The sequence below is a fragment of the Mytilus trossulus genome, chromosome 3, assembly GCF_036588685.1.
Source record: "Mytilus trossulus isolate FHL-02 chromosome 3, PNRI_Mtr1.1.1.hap1, whole genome shotgun sequence".
Classification (NCBI taxonomy): Eukaryota; Metazoa; Mollusca; class Bivalvia; order Mytilida; family Mytilidae; genus Mytilus; species Mytilus trossulus.
The window spans coordinates 66,142,746-66,163,867 of NC_086375.1; the positions used below are offsets into that span (position 1 = coordinate 66,142,746).

Below are 21,122 nucleotides of genomic sequence, written 5' to 3' on the forward strand. Positions count from 1 at the left end.
ACATGCAGTAATATGATACTTGCTAGACAGATATGTTCACCTTACAATTATTCGATACACATGGTACAATGCACGTCTGCTGCCACATTCAACCGGTATAACATATAAAGGTCACATTCGTTGCGAGATACATTAACCACCGCTACTCTTAGATCGAGTCTGGGCGAACCGGTACGTTATATTTTCTCTTCCCTGTCTGAAAATTAACCATTCTAGAACATGACCAACGAAACGATGTTAAACTAAGTTCCTCGCTGGCAGCCATCTTACAACACTTTGTCAGCATCTCATAAGAAATATTCATTCTATGTTTGGTTTCATTCCATTTAGAGTTTCTCTAGAAAAACTTTTATATGCATTTCCCATAGGGTCTTACGTTGATGTAAGTCCCCTGCTGGAGGCCATCTTGGATGAATGATCGGCTACAAAGTAACAACACTTGGTCAGCATATAATAATGAACATTCTTGCTATGTTTCAATTCATTTCATTCAGTGGTTCTCTAAAAGAAGACATGTGTATTTCCGATAGGGTCCTATGTTAAACTGAGTCCTCGCTGGTGGCCATTTTGGATGATCGATGGATTGGCTACAAAGTAACAAAACTTGGTCAGCACCTCACAAGGAACATTCATGTCATGTCTGGTTCCCTTCCATTCAGTGGTTCTCTAGAAGAATTTAAAAAGTTAACGACGGACTCCGAGTGAATAGAATAGCTCACTTGGCCCTTCAGGTCAGGCGAGTTAAAATGTGAAAGAATCCAACAATAAAAAACACAAAATAAATATCAAATAGAAATTAAAAAAATAAAACACACAGCGGAAACAACAGACTTTATTCCTGTGTTGGTTAAATAGATTGGCACCACAGAAGACAAGTTATCAAAAGGGTAACTGTTCATTGTAACCCTAAAATATAGAAAACGCATATCATCCTAATCGTATAAAAACAATATAGTTATGTCTTTTTTCTTTCTCTCTAGCTTATTTTCTTACTTTATTCATATTACATTTAAACGGGTTGTATTAGTTCTGTATTGTGATCTAATGTGTACAATGTAACAAATCACATTAAATGACCGAAACATATAATAACATAATACAACACACCTTTGACCCCTGGAAGTACCTTAATTTGACGTTCATCAAATATTAAATCTACCTGTTCGTTTAAATCATAATGTATTAATTAAAAAATAGTATACCATTTTCATAACTGTTAGTGTAATATACATTTGGACACTATCAAATTCTGTTTGTTCCTATAGAACTATCATAAAAAAGATGATATCATGACTGAATTTATAGATAAAACTGTTGCATTACATACTCTGATGAACTGATTCAACAACTTTCATTTAATAGAGGACTACACCAAACATCAAAATGGTAGGTACAAGGAATGTGTTCATATTTATTTTGTATTCGGCTTTTTTTCTCTCACACAGATTAACGACAGCAGACCGAACCTCTGTTGCTATCGACATTTTCGTAATGTTAAAATATATGTAATAATTTGAAATAGTAGCCACTGGACATTAACCAACCAACAATCAATGGTTATTGTTTGCCCTTGTTCATTTATTCTTTTTTTTTTTCGGTGGGGCTAGATTTCGGCTTTTGATATAGGCCATTGGACCTAAAACGACAAATAGAGGAAAACCATTCCCAGCAACATTCAGAAAATATGGGTGATTTCACCTGTATTCAGTCCAAAATTAATATATCGACTTGATATTTACCAAATAACACTTAAAACACAAGAAGCACGACAATTGATAAAAATAAAACAAATTGGACGGTAGAATGGCCTATATCAAGCGCCGAAATCTAGCCCCACCGAAAAAAAGGATACTAGTAAATGACCAAGGGTAAACAATAACCATTGATTGTTGGTTGGTTAATGTCCAGTGGCTACTATTTCAAATTATTACAGATATTTTAGCTTTTCGTTAGTAGAAATAACGTGTTGCTTACCCTTTTTCTGGCATTTGTTTTAAGTGTGGTTGTTTAGCTTCCATTTACTGCAAGTTAATGACATCTCAATATGCATAAATCAAAAACAATTAATTTGGTATTGCAGACAAACCTTTATAAAGATTGCAATGTATTTTATACCTCTGATTGCCCCCAAAACAAGCGAAATTTTGTGTAGAATGATAAAACTATAAAATAAACCTGGTGGTATACATAAAAGATGTTTTCAAGTAGAAAAAAAAGCATGTGACGACGACTGGCAAAGATTTGTTCATAAAGAAAAAATATCTATGTCGTAAAGGTTATAAAAATGTAAACCCTGGAAAAAAGAAAAGTGTGCCCAAACATGCTTTGCAATATCACAGATGTGATTAGTAAATGGTAAATAATGTAGGTGGAACCCACATGTGATCTGTATATACGAATATTAACAACGTTTCAGCTATATCTTTATCGCACCTAGTGATCCTTGGCAATTGTCTTTTATACAAAATATATCGTACATCTTATAAATTTAATCCCGACCAAATAAAGTTGCATAATTATTTATTGATCATTGTCTTATTGTCAGATTTTATATCATATCATCATACATAATTATGTTCTACACAATTCAGATAGTATACCTTATTGTACTGTCTAGATAATAGCTAGGAATGTCATGCCCGTATGCACAGTCTTACTAGAACACAAGGATTTTAAAGTACAAATGTAAAGATTTCTGTCTCTTCTTGTGCACGGGTGGTCTTTTGTTATGTTCTGGAAATAAGCTTTTATAATTCGCCAGAATGTTTTTGGCATTTCAAGAACGAACAACTTTTTAAAAAGAAGGAGTAATGGGATATCAAAAATCATAAGATGAATTGAACAGACAACATCAGGACAATGACAAAAGAATACACCACTACCAACAAACACAACAGAGTTCATTAATAGTATTCTACAAACGGTGACAATTGTTGAAAGATTTTTTTCATGTTTTTGTATATAGGTATCCATGGTTGCTGTTCTCATTGGCCACCTCCACTTTCGCTTTACTCGTTTTAAGTTTGGGTAAATAAATTACAAAACTAAACTTTTGACTAGTCGTGACAAATAAAAGGCGAATTAAAGTCGGCGAATTAAAGTCGGCGAAAGCTTTTTGCTCTCTGTCTTGTCGTACTCCAAAACATATAGCAATTGGTTCTTCAGATATGACCCCTTAATTTGATTAAAACCAAATATACAGCAAAGTACACATAATTCTGAAGAAGGGACATTTAAAAGTCTTGAGATTTTGCATACTTATAAAAAATATTTTGATTTAACAATCAGTACATGGTTTCCATAATAATATAGGTACTTCAAAACCTTTTAAATGTTTATGTTAATGTTAATCAATCACTTGATATTTAATCTTGTAAACAAGAGGTCAATATGATTTTATTGTATCATGTATTTTATTTGTCCATTTAAATCTTTTGTTGGAACTTATAAAACATGAGAAGATCTAAACTACAGTCTATAAAATTAATGTTTTAATATACAGACAACCTTACAAAGAGTCTCAATGTTGCAGAGTAATTGTTTCCATGATCTTACGGAAAATGTCTGAAGTTAAATAGTCTTTATACTTTTCAATCCACTGTCCCCAATTTGTATTTTTTAATGAGGGGTAACATGTTTAACAAAATAATGTATGAGTCTTTTTGCACCAAAGAGTCTGCAATCCTGTAGTAGTATTCGGTAGTAGTTGCTTCGTTTATTGGTGTAGTATAAAACTGCTTTCTGCTTTCTCTGAAGTTGAATATAATTTTAATGTTTTTCATGCCGTTTGTGGCTAACTTTAAGGTACCATTTTTTATTTTCTAATATGGTACGGCTTTACTTTAAGTTGATCACACCATTGTCATTTAGACATTTTAAACTATAAAATTCGATATATAAGGACTCGTTTAGTCATACAGGAGGAATATACTGCATTGGACGAAAAACGTCGATTATTTTTTTTATTTTTTTTATCAACTTTCAAATATAAGATGTAATAAAACAATAAAAGAGAGACACTTAAAGACACTCTTTGACTTTTTAAATGACCAAACACTATAAACTTGGCTGTTTTTAACCTTTCACACATCGGTTACTTATCTATATATATAGTATACATTAAGCAAGAACAAGCCTGATCAATACATTGTATGATATTTCAATGATCAGGCTTAGTGTTATAAAACCTGGATGTTACACCGATATGGTTTTTTACTAAGAGATGATGCTGGGTCGATTAGAAATAAATACCAAACACGGCATATTAATTGAGTTTACAGTAGATCGACAAAAGACTATCTGCACGCTAAGTGTTAATAACTAATTATTATTCACATTTATTTCATTTGATATTGAGTACTTGAACGTGATCTGTACATCATTGCAAGGACTTTAGGATAATTAAAAGAAATTGCTTATTTAAAAAGTAAGTTTGTAGTACATTGTATCGATGTTAGAGCAGTTAAAGATAGTTTGGTGGGAAAGCTTAGCTTATAAAACCAAATATGCCACTAATAAAGACGAAGGTAGGTCATTGAGTAAATCTTTAAATTTTGTAAAATTAGATTGCTTTATAAAAAAATTATTTGATGACTAATGAAAAATAAAAGCTGTTTTCTGCAGTTTTGCATGTCCCTCTGGTATCTTTCACCAATCTCTTGTACAGTTTTCTAATTGTTCAACTTATTTTACATTTAAACAAAATAAAAACTGTTATCTTTTTTTTCAGGTTGAGAACTTGACGCCAGAACAAATTCAAGGTAGGAGACAAACGTGAGACAAAAAGTGTAAAAAAAAAAAGACTCTGTTTTATCATTGAAACATAACATACACTTCCCTAAGAGTAAAGCAAAAAGAACAGTGCTTTTATTGCAAAAGGTTAATTCAAAGTCACAACGGATCAAGAACTTACATTTCACTCCAAGTTCAAAACAACCCCTAGGACCGATTGACATAAGTACATGGATTGGATCAAAAGTAAAATAAAAAAAATACTGACGAGGAAAAAAAATTGACTGTTGCTTGAAGATCGAATTTGTCCCTCATAAAATATACAGATATAGAAATCTTAGCTCATTTTAAAAACAATGTATGGCAGAGAAGTAAAAGCACTGACTCTCGTGACACGGACATATCTTAGTATTTCTTAATATTGATCAATATTGCTGTTATTATATCAACATGCTCATTTATTTTACCATCGTTCACCTAACAATAGCTAACTAAAGAATGATAATTCATCTTTGTAGAATATCGCGAAGCATTTAAAATGTTTGATAAAGATGGCGATGGCACTATAACAACAAAAGAACTGGGAACAGTTATGCGGTCATTAGGTCAAAATCCATCGAGCCAGGAGTTAGAAGATATGGTAAATGAGGTTGACGTTGATGGTAAGGAGTAAAACATTTCTAAAGGGATAGATGAATCCTTCCTACTGGAGCTGGAGTATCTCGCTGTGTTGAAACACCATTGAAAAAATTTAAATCACAAAAATACTGAACTCAGCGGAAAATCTAATCGGAAAGTACATAATCACATGGCAAAATCAAATAACAAAACACATAAAAAACGAACGGACAAGAATGCCTTTGGCAATTTCTACTCTTTTGTCAGGTTGTTGTGTCTTTGACACATTCCCAATTTCCATTCTCAATTTTATGTTTAGAGAATTTTGTCAGTTTCTTCAATTTTTATTTGTAATCTTTAATTAAGAACAAAAGATATCGAAGTCGGCACAAAAACACTTCCTAAAGCTTATTAAATTATACAATTGACTCTTCAGGGAACATTATGTAAGTCCAGTACAGTCCCGGTATTTTATTTTAATAATTTACTTGTGTGGCATGTTTCACATCGTCTTGCTCTTATTGTTATTTTGACATAACACTGAACAGCAGAACACGGAATTGCAATTATTTTTGTTTTACGAACTTGCACTTCTTACAGATATAATGAATCTTTTATTGCATATTTGAATCTTATATGCCGTTTTCTCATCATTTTTTTCTCTCCCATCTTTCTCCTCGTTTTAATATTAACACAGGATAGATCGAAGCAATGCATGGTGCCGTCTTTGAACATCCAAACTATAATGTAGTATGGAACCATGGCCCTATCAATTTTGAATTCTCCTGTCAGGTAGTGAGCTATGATAGAATAAGGCCATATACACTGGACATCCAAAAACCTTGTAAGGTCATCTATGACCGAGGAATATAATTGAAAATTTTAAATATGCGTTAAACATCTATAAGACACTAACCGTATATCATATATAAATGGATACCGTGACAATATAGTGAGATAATTTTTACATATATTTAAAAAAAGAAATGAACTAAGTAAGCGACAGCTACTGCAATTCAGCTGTTGTCGTTGGTTTCTTTTTGTCATATTTGTTATTCGTTTATTGTTTTCTATTCTATAAAGCCGTTGTTTTTCTCTTTTGTATAAAAAAAATGTGGCATGATTGCCAATGAGACAACTATCCACAAAAGACCAAAATGACACAAACATTAACAACTATAGGTCACCGTACGGCCTACACAAATGAGCAAAGCCCTAACTGCATAGTAAGCTATAAAAGGTCCCGATAAGACAATGTAAAATAATTCATACGAGAAAACTAACGGCCTTATTTATGTAAAAAAATGAACGAAAAACAAATATGTAACACATAAACAAACAACAACCACTAAATTGCAGGCTTATTTCACATTTTGTCATGACATGGCATTTTTTAGCTGGAAATACGGAATAGGTTTTACTCATTGATGGAGGTCTTACTGTTGCATTTGGTCTCTGGTGGTTATTGCCTATATTCAACCATACCACATTTCCATATTTTTATAAATCAATATTCATATTTTTATCAGGCTATCATAATTATGAAATAGTCCCGAAATAGGTATCACATGATATTTACTATTATTACAAATTCATTCAATGTATCACTGATTACAAATACTGTTGTAATATATTATATAAACAAAGTCAATATACAATACCCATACCTTAAAATACAAAAGGAAATGATCGGCTTATCACTTGTAATAATTTCATGACAGTATACATTGTTTTTATTATAAAGAAAATATTAAAAGCCGTAAAAGGAAGACAATTGTCCAATTTCTTACATTGGTATTACGTGGAATAGGGACTTAACAAGTTCAAATAATTAGAAAAAAATAATGTTTATATGTTAAACGTTGGATACGGATCTATGGAAGGTACAGCTTTTTTTCAATTGACATTGCGAATGTTTTTCATTATCAGTTAAAAAAAATATACGTAAAAGACATTATGTTTCTTTAAATACATCTTGTATTCTGTATCTTTTTCAGGAAACGGTGAAATAGATTTTGAGGAGTTTGTTATGATGATGGCAAAGAAAGTTCAAGATGCTGATACCGAGAAAGAACTTAAGGAAGCATTTAGTGTTTTTGATCAAGATGGAGATGGATTTATAAATACCAAAGAATTAAAACAGGTGATGGCTAATTTAGGAGAAGATTTAGCAGATGAAGATGTAATGTCTATGATTAAGGAAGCAGACAAAGATGGAGATGGCAAGATTAATTTTTCAGGTAAAAAAGAATTTTATTTGTAATATGTTGATTGTATTTTTCCCCTAAGAATAGAATGTTGCAGCATTCATGAAATACTTGCATATGGTATGACGTATATATCTATATATCTCTCACAATCATTTGATGTTTTTGAGCTTTTGATTTTGCCATTTGCCAAGGGACTGTATTTCAGTTTAATATTTTTCTCGGTATTTTTGTTATTTTACTTTTCACACGTTTTCTGTAAGGATGTTGTGTGTGGTGTGTCAATACATTCAGTTTGTGCTGCTAACACGAAAGCCGTTGAACCAAAGGTTTGTAAAAGAGGGACGAAAGACACCAAAGGGACAGTCAATCTCATAAGGAAGCTACCATTTGATTTTTAGGGGGGAGGGGGGGGGCTAGGATGAAAAATTTTGTCCTGCCTTTTTTTTCAGCTGTAATCTCTGTCCTGCCTTTTAATTTTTCACTCTGTTCGGTCCTGCCTTTTTTTTTTTTTAGTTTATCCTGATTCTTTTTCACCTAAATTGTCATCCTGACTTTTTTTTTTGCAAGTGTCCCATCCTGCCTTTTTTTTTTTAACTCAAAACTCCTGTCCTGCCTATTTTTTCAAATTTCATCCAACCCCCCCCCCCCCACCCCCCCCCCCCCCCCCCCACCCCCATAAAAATCAAATGGTAGTTCCCTAAATCTAAAACAAACTGACAACGCCATGGCTAAAAATGAAAAAGACAAACAGAAAAACAATAGTACACATGACACAACATAGACAACTAAAGAATTAATAACACGAACCCCACCAAAAATTAGGGGTGATCTCAGGTGCTATGGTCAAGTTGAATGTTTTGGTATGAGTGTTCCTGGTGATGATGAATGTAGAAACGCGTTTCAGACGCACACATTTTTGATGTGGTTTGTTTCCGTTGTCCATTTGAAATAACTACTTCGAATAAAGTATAACAAAACTACTGGAAAGTAAATTCAAATAGGGGGAAGTCCGCAAAAGCTCTCATCATTTTGTTATAATGGTCGTCTTCCACGTACTCACATTTTTTTAAATATGAGATGTGACTTTTAAAAATGCACTTATCTTAAAACCATGTCCATTTGTTTTCATTCTATGTGTTAATTCTTTAACATCCTCTTTATATTCGTTCTGTAGCGTAAATTACAAAAAATGTTACTCATTACTGAACGAATAAGTCTTGTTTGTACGTTGCGTTGGACATTACAATCCGTTTAAAGCTCACCGGGCCCAAAGTGAGCTTTTCCCATCACTTGGCATCTGTCGTCGTCGTCCGTCGTCGTTAACTTTTACAAAAATATTCTCCTCTGAAACTACTGGGCCAAATTAAACCAAACTTGGCCACAATCATCATTGGGGTATCTAGTTTAAAAAAATGTGTCCGGTGACCCGGCCAACCAACCAAAATGGCCTACATGGCTAAACATAGAACATAGGGGTAAAATACAGGTTTTGGCTTATAACTCAAAAACCAAAGCAGTTAGAGCAAATCTGACGGGGTAAAATTGTTTATCAGGTCAAGATCTATCTGCCCTGAAATTTCCGGAATAACCCGTTGTTGGGTTGCTGCCCCTGAGTTGGTAATTTTAAGGAAATTTTTCTGTTTTTGGTTATTATTTTGAATATTATTATAGATAGAGATAAACTGTAAACAGCAATAATGTTCAGCAAAGTAAGATTTACAAATAAGTCAGCTTGACCGAAATTGTCAGTTGACCCCTTTAGGAGTTATTGCCCTTTATAGTAAAATTTTAACCATTTTTCGTAAATCTTTGTTATCTTTTACAAAAATCTTCTCCTTTGAAACTACTGGGCCAAATTAATTCAAACTCGGCCACAATCATCATTGGGGTATCTTGTTTAAAAAATGTGTCCGGTGACCTGGCCATCAAATCAAGATGGCCGCCACAGCTAAAAATAGAACATAGGGGTAAATTGTAGTTTTTGGCTTATAACTCAAAAACCAAAGCATTTAGAGCAAATCTGACATGGGGTTAAATTGTTAATCAGGTCAAGATCTATCTAGCAAAAAGCAACTGCAACATCTCTTAATTAAGGGCGACCGTTAGTCTATGTGGGAAAAATGACCAAACTTTTCACAGTGAGAACCTTGGCGGAAGAGATTCAAATTTTAATTGATTGCTTGTAGGCGTCAACGTTGTTTAGTTGATAGAGGTAATTTATTTGAACTGAAAAAAAAGAAGTAAAATCACAAAAATGCTGAACTCCGAGGAAAATTCAATCGGAAAGTCCCTAATCACATGGCAAAATCAAACGACAAAACACATCAAACGAATGAACAACAACTGTCATATTCCTGACTTGGTTCAGGCATTTTCAAATGAATGGCATATACGTTGGAAGTTTGGTTACTGTTAACCTGCCTAAACCCATCACTGCACTCCATGTAAACACGATGATGAACACTCGAAAATTATTCCAATGAGTATAGTGTGAAGGGGTTTGACAATACAGTACTCTTTATATATATTGACATTGAATTTTAAGAATAAACCTTGGATTTGAGAATTTTTAAATTTAGGACATACAATGAAACATGAACTGAAATGGATATTGACATACTTATACTTTATCCATGACATGTTTTTTTTGTAGAATTCTTTTATATGATGACATGCGATGAACTGAAGTAATCAAATTGGTTGAAACAACTAGAGGCAGCAATATTATTGAACATTTTATGTAAATTATGAATGAAAACGTAAAACATGTAATTAATAGATTGAGTCTTACATTTTTATTGTTTAATATGTTTATAAGTGTTATGTTACGAAGTTATTAGTTGTCAACAGTGTTTGTTTAATGTACATTTTGTTATAAATTATATTTAAAACTGTCATTAAATGTGCGAGATTGTGCATGTGTTTTGTTTGTGTATTAAAAATCGTTGATTTGCTGTTCATATTTTTTTTCTCACTTTAATAATAAAAATTATTATGAAAACTTAAATTATTCTTTTTATAATACCAAGCATACCCGTTTGTCTAATGATCGGGTATTTTTCTTCCGACGAAAACTCTTCACGGTTAATAAGTTTTAAACAGCTTGGCATTTGATGACAAGAAGGCATAACAAGATGTTGGGTTTATGTAAACATCCTCCATATACAAAACATTCAAGATGAAAAGAAATAAAATCGAAATAAACTACCCCCCTAAAAAAACACTATGGAGAAAAGAGGTGAAAGATACCATAGGGATATTGAAACTTATAAGTCGAAAATATATTGACAAAAAATGGCAAAAAAAGGTAAACTAAAAAGAGATAAACAACAGTGCACAAATGCAACATAGAACATTGAACCCCACCAAAATCCAAGTGTTATCTCAGGCGCTCTAGAAAGATAGGCAGAATATGTTCCGCATGTAGCACCCGTCGTGTTGCTCAGTCATGTAAGTTCACGTTGTTAAGTGTAATTTGGTAGGTTACATTCAAGGAAAAGAGAACGGGATTGCTGTAACGACAATACAAGTCAATATCGTATAACAAAACCTATATTGTAAGGTGTTTTCACTCCGGCTGAGAGGAAAAATAACTGATACAAAGCTAAAAGACAGAGTTCATGCAATTTGCTGATAAAACTAAAACCTCTTCAAATTCATACATACCAGGCTAAAAATTAAGTACCAAGGACGCGAGTGCCGTCTACACACGACTTATCGGAGTGCACTCGATTAAAAAGTTGTGTCAAATCTGACTTGATCATCTATGTATACAGTAGAATATTTATGAAGGGTACTAGGATTATAAGTTAGTACGCCAGACGAGCATTTCGTCTACCAAAGACTCTTCAGTGACGTTCATATAAAAAAGTAAGAAAGCCAAATAAATACTAAATAAAAGAGCATCGAGGATACAAAATTCAAAAAATAAGTTATGCCAAACACGGCTAAGGATGGGATAATAAAATCCTTAGTTTTAAGAAAAAAAAATTCAAAGCAACAGGAAATTTATAAAAATGACCACATAATGGATTTTGATGTCAACATCGAAGTGCTGACTACTGGGCTGGTGATACCCTCTAAGATGAAACGTCCACCAGAAGTAGCATCGATACAGTGGTGTGAATAGTTATCAAAGTTACCGGAATTATTATGGGGTTCGTGTTGTTTATTCTTTAGTTTTCTATGTTGTGTCATGTGTACTATTGTTTTTCTGTTTGTCTTTTTTTCATTTTTAGCCATGGCGTTGTCAGTTTGTTTTAGATTTATGAGTTTGACTGTCCCTTTGGTAACTTTCGTCCCTCTTTTAGTACGCCAGACGCGCGTTTCGTCTACACGAGACTCATCAGTGACGCTCATATAAAAAAAAGTTAGAAAGCCAAACATATACGAAGTTGAAGAGCATTGAGGATGCAAAATTCCAAAAAGTTGTGCCATTTAGGCTAAGGTAATCTATGCCTTGGATAAGAAAATCCTTAGATTAAAAAACAAAACAAAGTATTGTTAACAGGAAATTTATGAAAATGAACACATGATTGAAACCCATGGTATATCCAAATGATTTGCAGTTCACCAAAAGTAGCATTGCTGAATATGAAGTAATCAGTGATATATCATTTTAGCACAGAAATGCTTACTTATTACTGGATGTCTACTGCCTTGCTACGTGGCCGCCTCGAGGACAAAACGCGAACTTGTAGTCGCATCGACCAAGAAGTTAAATGTATAAAAAAAAACACTAGGCTCTTAATTCAGTATGGCATACGCTAGCTGCAAAACAGTTGGAAGCAATGATAGAGCAATCGAGAACAAAAGTTTCAAAATGTTTTGGCAACGAAACGCTTATATCGAAATACACATGTTTCAACGTGTAAATTTCGAATCCTAAAAGGTACCTACAATTTTTACTCGTTTACTATTGAACGTCTTTTTTTTGTTACATTATAGCGTCATTGATTAATGTTACAGTTAAAAAATGTTAGTACAACAATGTATATTCAAATGAAATTAATGCCAAGGATTAATGATTTATTAATGAATGAAAACCTGGTGTAAATAGCTATGAATCTGATGCAGGGGCATAATGTTTATAGCCTACTTGTATTCATATTATGACAAAAAGTGAGGATAGTCCATCTGTTTTAGTAGATATAAATACACAGTTAATATGTTTCAATATGATGCATTCGAATGCATATTTTTAGTTTTAGGTAAAAAAAAATATTAATGGATTTGAACAAAATGTTTGTATGTTTATCAACATAAGTAGACTTGATATTTCAACATAATTTCAAAAAGGTGTTTACACATCCACCCATTGTATTTCTACTGAAATTTCGGTAAAAGAAACGAGTGACTGTCAATATTTGTTACGAACATGACATTATTTGTTACGAAAATTTATAAAAAGCCGTTGCTGTAAAAATCCTGTGAAAGTATTACACTGCTGTGTTCCTAACTACGCCTGCATGTGTAAAATTTCTTGACAGTTTACTTTATTTATCAGTGTAGATAAAACAATAGTAGTATTAACCAAATAATGTTAAACAATACACTTGACCAGTCCAGGGCACAACAGACTTCTCCAAGAAAATAGACATCAACGACCAAACCATGGTCAAAGCACGCTGTATTGGGACAGGCAGGAGATGGCACGAAATGGTTGGGTTTAAACTAGATTTACGTGCGCACAACCTTTTTATTTTTTTTTCAGTAAGGTGTTAAAGTAAAGTCCAAACGATAATGCATATACCATTGACCTACAGAATGACAACTAACGTTTTAAATCATCTACCTGCTAAGAAATGACTCATGGAAAATTTGACCATTTTCTGAGCCAGGTGCAATAAATATCATGAATTTGCTTACTCCACCCTTCTTAATTCCCAATTTTTTAATATCATGATCTATCTGTTACTTGATTATTAAAACAGAAAGAAGGGGATCTTGAATTTTCAACCGATTTTCTTACAAATGGGAAAAGGTGGCGAGGCAGCCGACCATTTTAACTGACAATTCTGTAAAGCGACTGTGAACTTATTTTACGAAACTGACAAAACCTATACCGTATATATTATAGAAGGCAATAAAAGAGATCAACGGAACGAAATATGGAAAAAAATAAACCTCAAATTGGGTAATACTAAATGAAAAAAAATGTGTTAGTGTTGACCTTTCAAGTGGTTGTCAAATTAAACAGGTACTGGTAATTACTTATATTAAAGATTCGGAAAATCTTTTCACGTATGGATATTGAATTGCAAAAAGATTTAAATTGAATATCGAAAATTTATTTTAATTGAACAAATATTTGGACATTAGTATTGTTACAAACACATTAGTATATAAATATTAGTAGTTCTGTTATATATATATCCTTACACATACACTGGTGGGCTTGAAAAAGAATGGAAACACACAAATAAAATGGAATTAAAAAAGGTAAGATAAGTTCTATTTTAAATCGAGTTCCAATGATACTTCACTCATTATCATTAACATATTAATTGATGATCCATATTCTCATATAAAATAGTTCACTTGTTCAAATAGTACTAAGAGTATAATATTTAAAATTTTGCAATTAATACTTTACTTACAATATATAACAGCTCACTCAGAATATAACAAAATTTTCAATGGGTCAATTTCAAGCGCGTAGATGATGTTAAACATAAATAGTAGGGTCTAAGATAAACGTATTGAATGTCCCTCTGGTATCTTTCGCCCCTATTTTATATACAAGTAAGTTGTCGATCTGTTGTATTGATTGGACTGTGTATGTGTTTTATTGTGTACTTTACTTCTACGCCTCCAATGAATATAGAGTCTAATTTTTTGTACACATGGAAACCAAGTTGAAACCCTACAACCATTTCGTGCCAGTTGCTTTCTGTATCAAATTTGGCTGTTTTGGCAATGTAGTTCGTTGACTTTTTTTTCGTCGCAGTCTTATTTTGCATGGTGTTTTCTGGTGTACTGTATAACATTTCTTTTGTTATTTTAACTATACTTTTATCCATTACACTGACAGAGAAAGTAAACTGTCAGGTCTCACCTGTGACAATAGTCTCGAAAGGTATATTACATATACAAAAGAAGATGTGGTATGATTTGGCTTTTCGTAATACACAAAAAAAACATAGAAACCCCACAGGAAACGTGTACTCATTGATACAAAAATGACTGCACGATACAAATAGAATGTTTGACAGGCTGTAATACCAAAACCTCTTAAAAAAGAGGCGGCAGATATCAAAGCGACATTCAGACGCATAAGTCGAAAATGGCAACGCCATTGCCAAAAGAAAAGGAATAAACAACCAGACAAACAACAGTACTCGAAACACAACATGGAAAACTAAAGACTGAGTGAAAGTACATATAAACATAGATCTTAAGGTGGTATGGGAGTCTAAAATAAAAATGATAGAATTTGTTCATACTTTGTCAAAATGTAGTATCTATTGATACATGTTCAAAAATATTATAAAAATGACAGGTCACCACGCATTTTCTCAAGCTACAGGTTGTGACAAAATGATAAATTTTGTATGGATTGTACAGGAAAAAACAACATTTTGTGAATAGAAACTAAACAAAATGATAGAATTGTAAAATAAACTAGGAAAAGATTGCTTTCAGACATTGCTTTGAGAATATCAAAAGAAAAGATAGGGTCACCGTACGTTTTTTCCAGCTAAAAGACAAAATAGGAAAATTTCATGTAGAGTCCTTCAGAAAATGCACTGTTTTAGAGTTACCTCCCCTTAAATTGCCAATATGAAAATATTCAAAAACAACCAAAAATAATCTACACTTGTACAAATATCAATATTTCTAAGTTATATTCTTAAAAATTGGTTCTTTTAAATGAAAATTCACATTAATATCTGCATTCCTGCATCTAATTTTGCTAACTTGATAAAAAATATGGACCTTAGATTCTCTGTTTTTTACAATCCAAGATGGCGAAAGACACCCATACCACCTTAAGGAATAAATCTTGATGCTTTGTTTTCTCATATTCTTTCAGATAGAAGATTTAACTCCCGAAGAAGTAACAGGTATTTATCATGCATGATTGATTTTTCCGCTAAACTGTTCAATTCGAAGATTTTTAGTTTGCCTTCTGTCAATTTAAAATTCTATGATGAGTTTATTTACAACCGCTGGATCGACGCCACGGCTGGTGGAGTTTTAATTCCCCGAGGGTATCACCAGGCCAGTAGTCAGTACTTATGTGCTGACATGAATTATTATTGATATGGTTATATTTATAAATTACCAGTTTACAAAACGTTTGTATTTTAAAATTCTAAGGTTTTCTACCTCAGGAATAGAGTACCTAAGCTGTATTTGGCAAAACGTTTAGGAATTTTGGTCCTCAATGCTCTTGAACTTCGTACTTTTTTTTGCCTTTTTAACAATTTTGGATTCGAGCGTCATTGGTGAGTCTTTTGTAGACGAAACGCGCGTCTGGCGTAAACACTGGTATCTATGATGAGTTTATTGACACCTAAAGAAATTACTTTTTGAAGATTTGCTTAAAGTTATCTCCACAATTGAAATAGTTTGCAGGTTTTACATCTGGAGGATAACATAACTAATAGACCGGTGTCTTTACAGTATGCTAAGCTTTCAATCACATAAGAAGGTCGTGCAATGCTGTAAAATTTAAAGATACTTTCAAAATACCTGCCATAAATAATGTTTAGATCTAATAAAATATTCATCTCAATTCACATTCTTTAAATCCAAACGGTAGAATAACCAAAAACAAACAAAACAACATTAAATAGATATTGAATAACACATTGTATTCCATATTTATAAACTATTAGTAGGTTTTTCTATATGAATGGGATTTTGAATAAATAAGCATATTCACCTGCGGAAAAAGGATATTTACCGCGCAAAACGTCGCGTGCTTTTACGTGTATAATTTTGTTAAAAAAAGGTTTGATGTACAATTGGTTTTGGTAAATATTTTCTATTGCATTCATTTCTCTCGGAATATGGAATAAAACATTTACTGTCTTTTGTTTCGGCAAATATGTGGTTTTATTGACTTTTGAAAAACTGATATTCACTTCGGCCGTTGGCCTCAGTGAATATCAGTTTTTCAAAAGTCAATTTTATTCCATATTTATAAACTATTTATAAACTATTAGTAGGCCGTTGGCCTCAGTGAATATCAGTTTTTCAAAAGTCAATAAAACCACACATTTACCTCAACAAAAGACAGTAATTGTATAATAGTCAATTAAAATAATGAAAAATTCCGCTTATGAAAATGAATGTGAAAACTGCTGATATGTTATGCAAACCTTCTGGACACCCAACCGCTTGACTGTAAAAGACGCTCCTTATATTTGGTTAATTGACTACAACTGTAATGAAGACATAACAATTTAGACGAAAGGGGTATGTTTTGATATTTTGACGTTATGTCCTAGAAGTACTTTACGTGCAAACTTGGTGAAGGTTATTCCGAAAATACATGTACACTTTAAAACAAAACAGTTTATCTTACAGAATTTCGAGAAACATTTAAGTTTTTCGACAAAGATGGTGATGGTACAATATCTGTCAGTGAAATAAGAACTGTCATGCGCAATATTGGACAAAATCCAACAGAGGCTGACGTAGAAGTCATATTGGAACGATATGATGGCGATGGTATGTTAGAAGTACAAATTAAAAACACAACATGAAACAGTTCTACACCTACTCTTTGAATTGTTTAACCTACACTAGAGATAAGTTATTGGCACGGCTTGCAATTTTTCTAACTCGGCACAGTAACGCTAAAATAAATTCAATGAAACCCATAAAACGAATGGGAAAACAACTGTCATATCGCTGAATTGGTACAGGCATATCCTTATGTTTAAGATGTTGGATTTAACCTGGTTATATATCTAGCTAAAACTCTCATTTTTAAGACCGTCATATGTAATTCCATTATGCTGACAACAATGTGTGAGCAAAACGAAATATTTTCACAAAGAATAAATTGAAAGAAAATTCGAAAATTATTAGAATACCTGTGCATGTACTTAGAATAAAAGTACAAGATTAAAAAAGTTTAGAATTAACACACATTTGATCATACCAAAGGGCTTTTCGCCTGTCAAAATGGCTTATCGTATTACGTTCAAAAAGTGTTGCTGTTTTGATCATTTTTTCGATAAGCAATTGATAATATTGGTAGTGTTAATTTATGACCTCTGCTAGAGGACTATTAGTACTTGAGTATAATAACAAGTGTTTCGACACAGCCATGATTTATAAAAGAGGGACGAAAGATACCAAAGGGACAGTCAAACTCATAAATCTAAAACATACTGACAACGCCATGGCTAAAAATGAAAAAGACAAACAGAAAAACCATAATACACATGACACAACATAGAAAACTAAAGAATAAATAACACGAACCCCACCCCAAAACTAGGGGTGATCTCAGGTGCTCCGAAAGGGTAAGCAGATCCTGCTCCACATGTGGCACCCGTCGTGTTGCTTATGTGATTACAAATCCGGTAAATAGTCTAATTCGGTAGGTCACATTCATTAAAGGAAAGGGGATTGTAGTTACGACGTAAGGAACATATCCGATATCATTTGTGAAACGGTTATTCCATAACGGTCAACCAACTCGTGATGGCGTGCGTAAAATTTACGAAGGGATGATTTCAACTTCACCATTTGAAACTCTTGGTACAATTAACATACTTTTCGTAAGTTCTTAACCTGTTCAAGAAAGGTTCCTTACTCCATTTACATAGTTTACCTTAGATCGGTTCGTCTAAATTTTTGTCCCTTTTGGTCATATTTGCTCAAAAGTATTCAAGTATTGAAATATCCTTACCTGGTTATCAAATTTGGGGTTTGGGTGTTCCTGATGAAAGTAAATCCAGAATACGCATCGGACGCACCATATTTATAACATGGTATGAAATATAAAAATTATTTGATAAAATTGAGAATGGAAATGGGGAATGTGTCAAAGAGACAACAACCCGACCAAATAAAAAATAACAGCAGAAGGTCACCAACAGGTCTTCAATGTAGCGATAAATTCCCGCACCCGGAGGCGTCCTTCAGCTGGCCCCTAAACAAATATATACTAGTTCAGTGATAATGAACGCCATACTAATTTCCAAAATGTACACAAGAAACTAAAATTAAAATAATACAAGACTAACAAAGGCCAGAGGCTCCTGACTTGGGACAGGCGCAAAAATGCGGCGGGGTTAAACATGTTTGTGAGATGATCTCAACCCCCCCCCATACCTCTAACCAATGTAGAAAAGTAAACGTATTAGCATACTGTGTTTAAAAATACAAGCTGCTTATTTGCTTATCTGTTTATTCCAGGAAATGGAAAATTAGACTTTGATGAATTTCTTGAGATGATAGTTGATAAGTTAAACAACCCTGAAACAGAACTTATGAATGCCTTTAAACTGTTTGATAAAGACAAAAACGGATTTGTCAGTGTGGATGAGCTTCGATATATCGTTACACATCTTGGTGATAAAATGAGTGACGATGAAGTACAAGAGATGTTTGATGAAGCAGATTTGAATAATGACGGACAGCTAAATTATGAAGGTATATAGTTCAACTATAATCTCAATTATTTTTTTCCCCACTCATTGGGTGTCAGAATTTGATAGGTATGCATAATCGTTCACAACTAAGTTATATAAGAATAAGGAGATGTGATAAGATTGCCAAAGAGTCAATTAATTATTCACCAAAGTTCAAATAATTTGGATGTAAGCAAGTATGCTAGGTAACAGTATGGCTTTGACAATGAGAACCACATATACCCTATAGTCGCCTACACAGCTACTGTTGCATAGGTACTATTTCTAAACATTTGTAGAACTGGAAATTTACTTTTAATATTCAGTACTTTTGTGTTACTTCAAAATTATCGTAATATTTAGGTAACTGTATTTTACAGTACTGTATTTGTACTTGAAATTTAGGTACTACAGATTTTGGTTACTACCGTTACACTTTAAGCATTTTGTAAGATTTTTCTATTTCAAATCTCCCAAAGTTATCATTTTCAAAAATGGAGTATTGTATTATTTCTGTACAAAAATATTTAGTGAAAATCAAGTACTGTAAAATACAAGTACCTAATTATTACCATAATTTTAAAGTAAAGAAATGGTACTAAAAATACATAGAAAATATGAAATGATGCATTCGAGAATTTACAGCCTTATTTATAACAAAACAATTTACGAAAACAAAAAAGACAGACAGGAACCGATATTTATTGTTCACAAAACTTTAAATTATTCGAATCGAAATACCAAGGATGTTTCAGTGTGTATTACATTTCAGTGTTGTGTCGTTGTTCTCCTCTTATATTTAATGCGTTTCCCTCGGTTTTAGTTTGTTACCTCGATTTTGTTTTTTGTCCATGGATTTATGAGTTTTGAACAGCGGTATACTACTGTGGCCTTTATTTAAAAATTTGGTCTTTAATGCTCTTCAACTTCGTTCTTTATTTTGCCTTTTTAACTTTTTTGGATTCGAGCGTCACTGATGAGTTTTTTGTAGACGAAACGCGCGTCTGGCGTATATAAAACATTTAGTCCTGGTATCGATGCTGAGTTTATTTACCCACAGAATAAATAACCTAAGCTGTATTTTGCTAAGCTTAATTAAATTTTTGGTTCTAAATGATCCTCTGATGATTAAAGTATAGACGAAACGCGCACCTGGCGTATACAATTAGTCTTGTATCTTTGAGTGTTATTGACTTGAATATTGAACACGAAACAGTCAATGAACGTTGCTTCTTATTTGTCCCATAATAAATTGAAATGCCATTCCCTCTCTCATTAGTGTTTTTGTATTATTTAAAGACAATAAGATTCATAAGATATCAAAAATTAAACTTAAACCGTTTCAAGTTAAAAGATGCAAAATTGATTAATCATTTGTTTTGTTTTGTTTTCAGAATTTGTTGTTTTGATGGCATCATAGGAATGGATTAATATTCATGTCGGAGTTTTTGAGTTTTTGAAACCAGGAGTAAAAGAGTTGAACCTTGAAGTAAAATTAAATATTTGCGAAATCTTATTTAACTTCTTACTCGCCGTCTCTGACTCTATTGGTTTACTTTTAATTTCTCTCCCTCACTTTATTTGTAATATTATCAGATAATACATTTAATCTCCCTCCCTCCCTTTATGTGTAATATTATCAAATTATACATTTAATCTCCCTCCCTACCTTTATGTGTAATATTATCAGATAATACATTTAATCTCCCTCCCTCCCTTTATTCAAAATATTATCAGATTATACATTTAATCTCTCTCCCTCCCTTTATGTATAATATTATCAGATAATACATTTAATCTCTCTCCCTCCCTTTATGTATAATATTTTCAGATTATACATTTAATCCCCCTCCCTCCCTTTATGTATAATATTATCAGATAATACATTTAATCCCCCTCCCTCCCTTTATGTAGAATATTATCAGATAATACATTTAATCCCCCTCCCTCCCTTTATTCAAAATAT

General features: G+C 32.7%; 1 protein-coding gene across 1 annotated transcript; it reads left to right on the forward strand.

Moving 5' to 3' along the window:
• The first annotated feature begins 1,149 nt into the window (after window positions 1-1,149).
• On the forward strand, window positions 1,150-20,693 carry LOC134710961 (uncharacterized). Its single transcript, XM_063571384.1, has 10 exons — window positions 1,150-1,386; window positions 4,730-4,760; window positions 5,250-5,393; window positions 7,347-7,589; window positions 10,213-10,248; window positions 13,915-14,000; window positions 15,595-15,625; window positions 17,097-17,240; window positions 18,942-19,178; window positions 20,551-20,693. The coding sequence occupies exons 1-10, from the start codon at window positions 1,384-1,386 to the stop codon at window positions 20,574-20,576; spliced, it is 981 nt and encodes a 326-aa protein (XP_063427454.1). The 5' UTR covers window positions 1,150-1,383; the 3' UTR covers window positions 20,577-20,693.
• The last annotated feature ends 429 nt before the right edge of the window (window positions 20,694-21,122 follow it).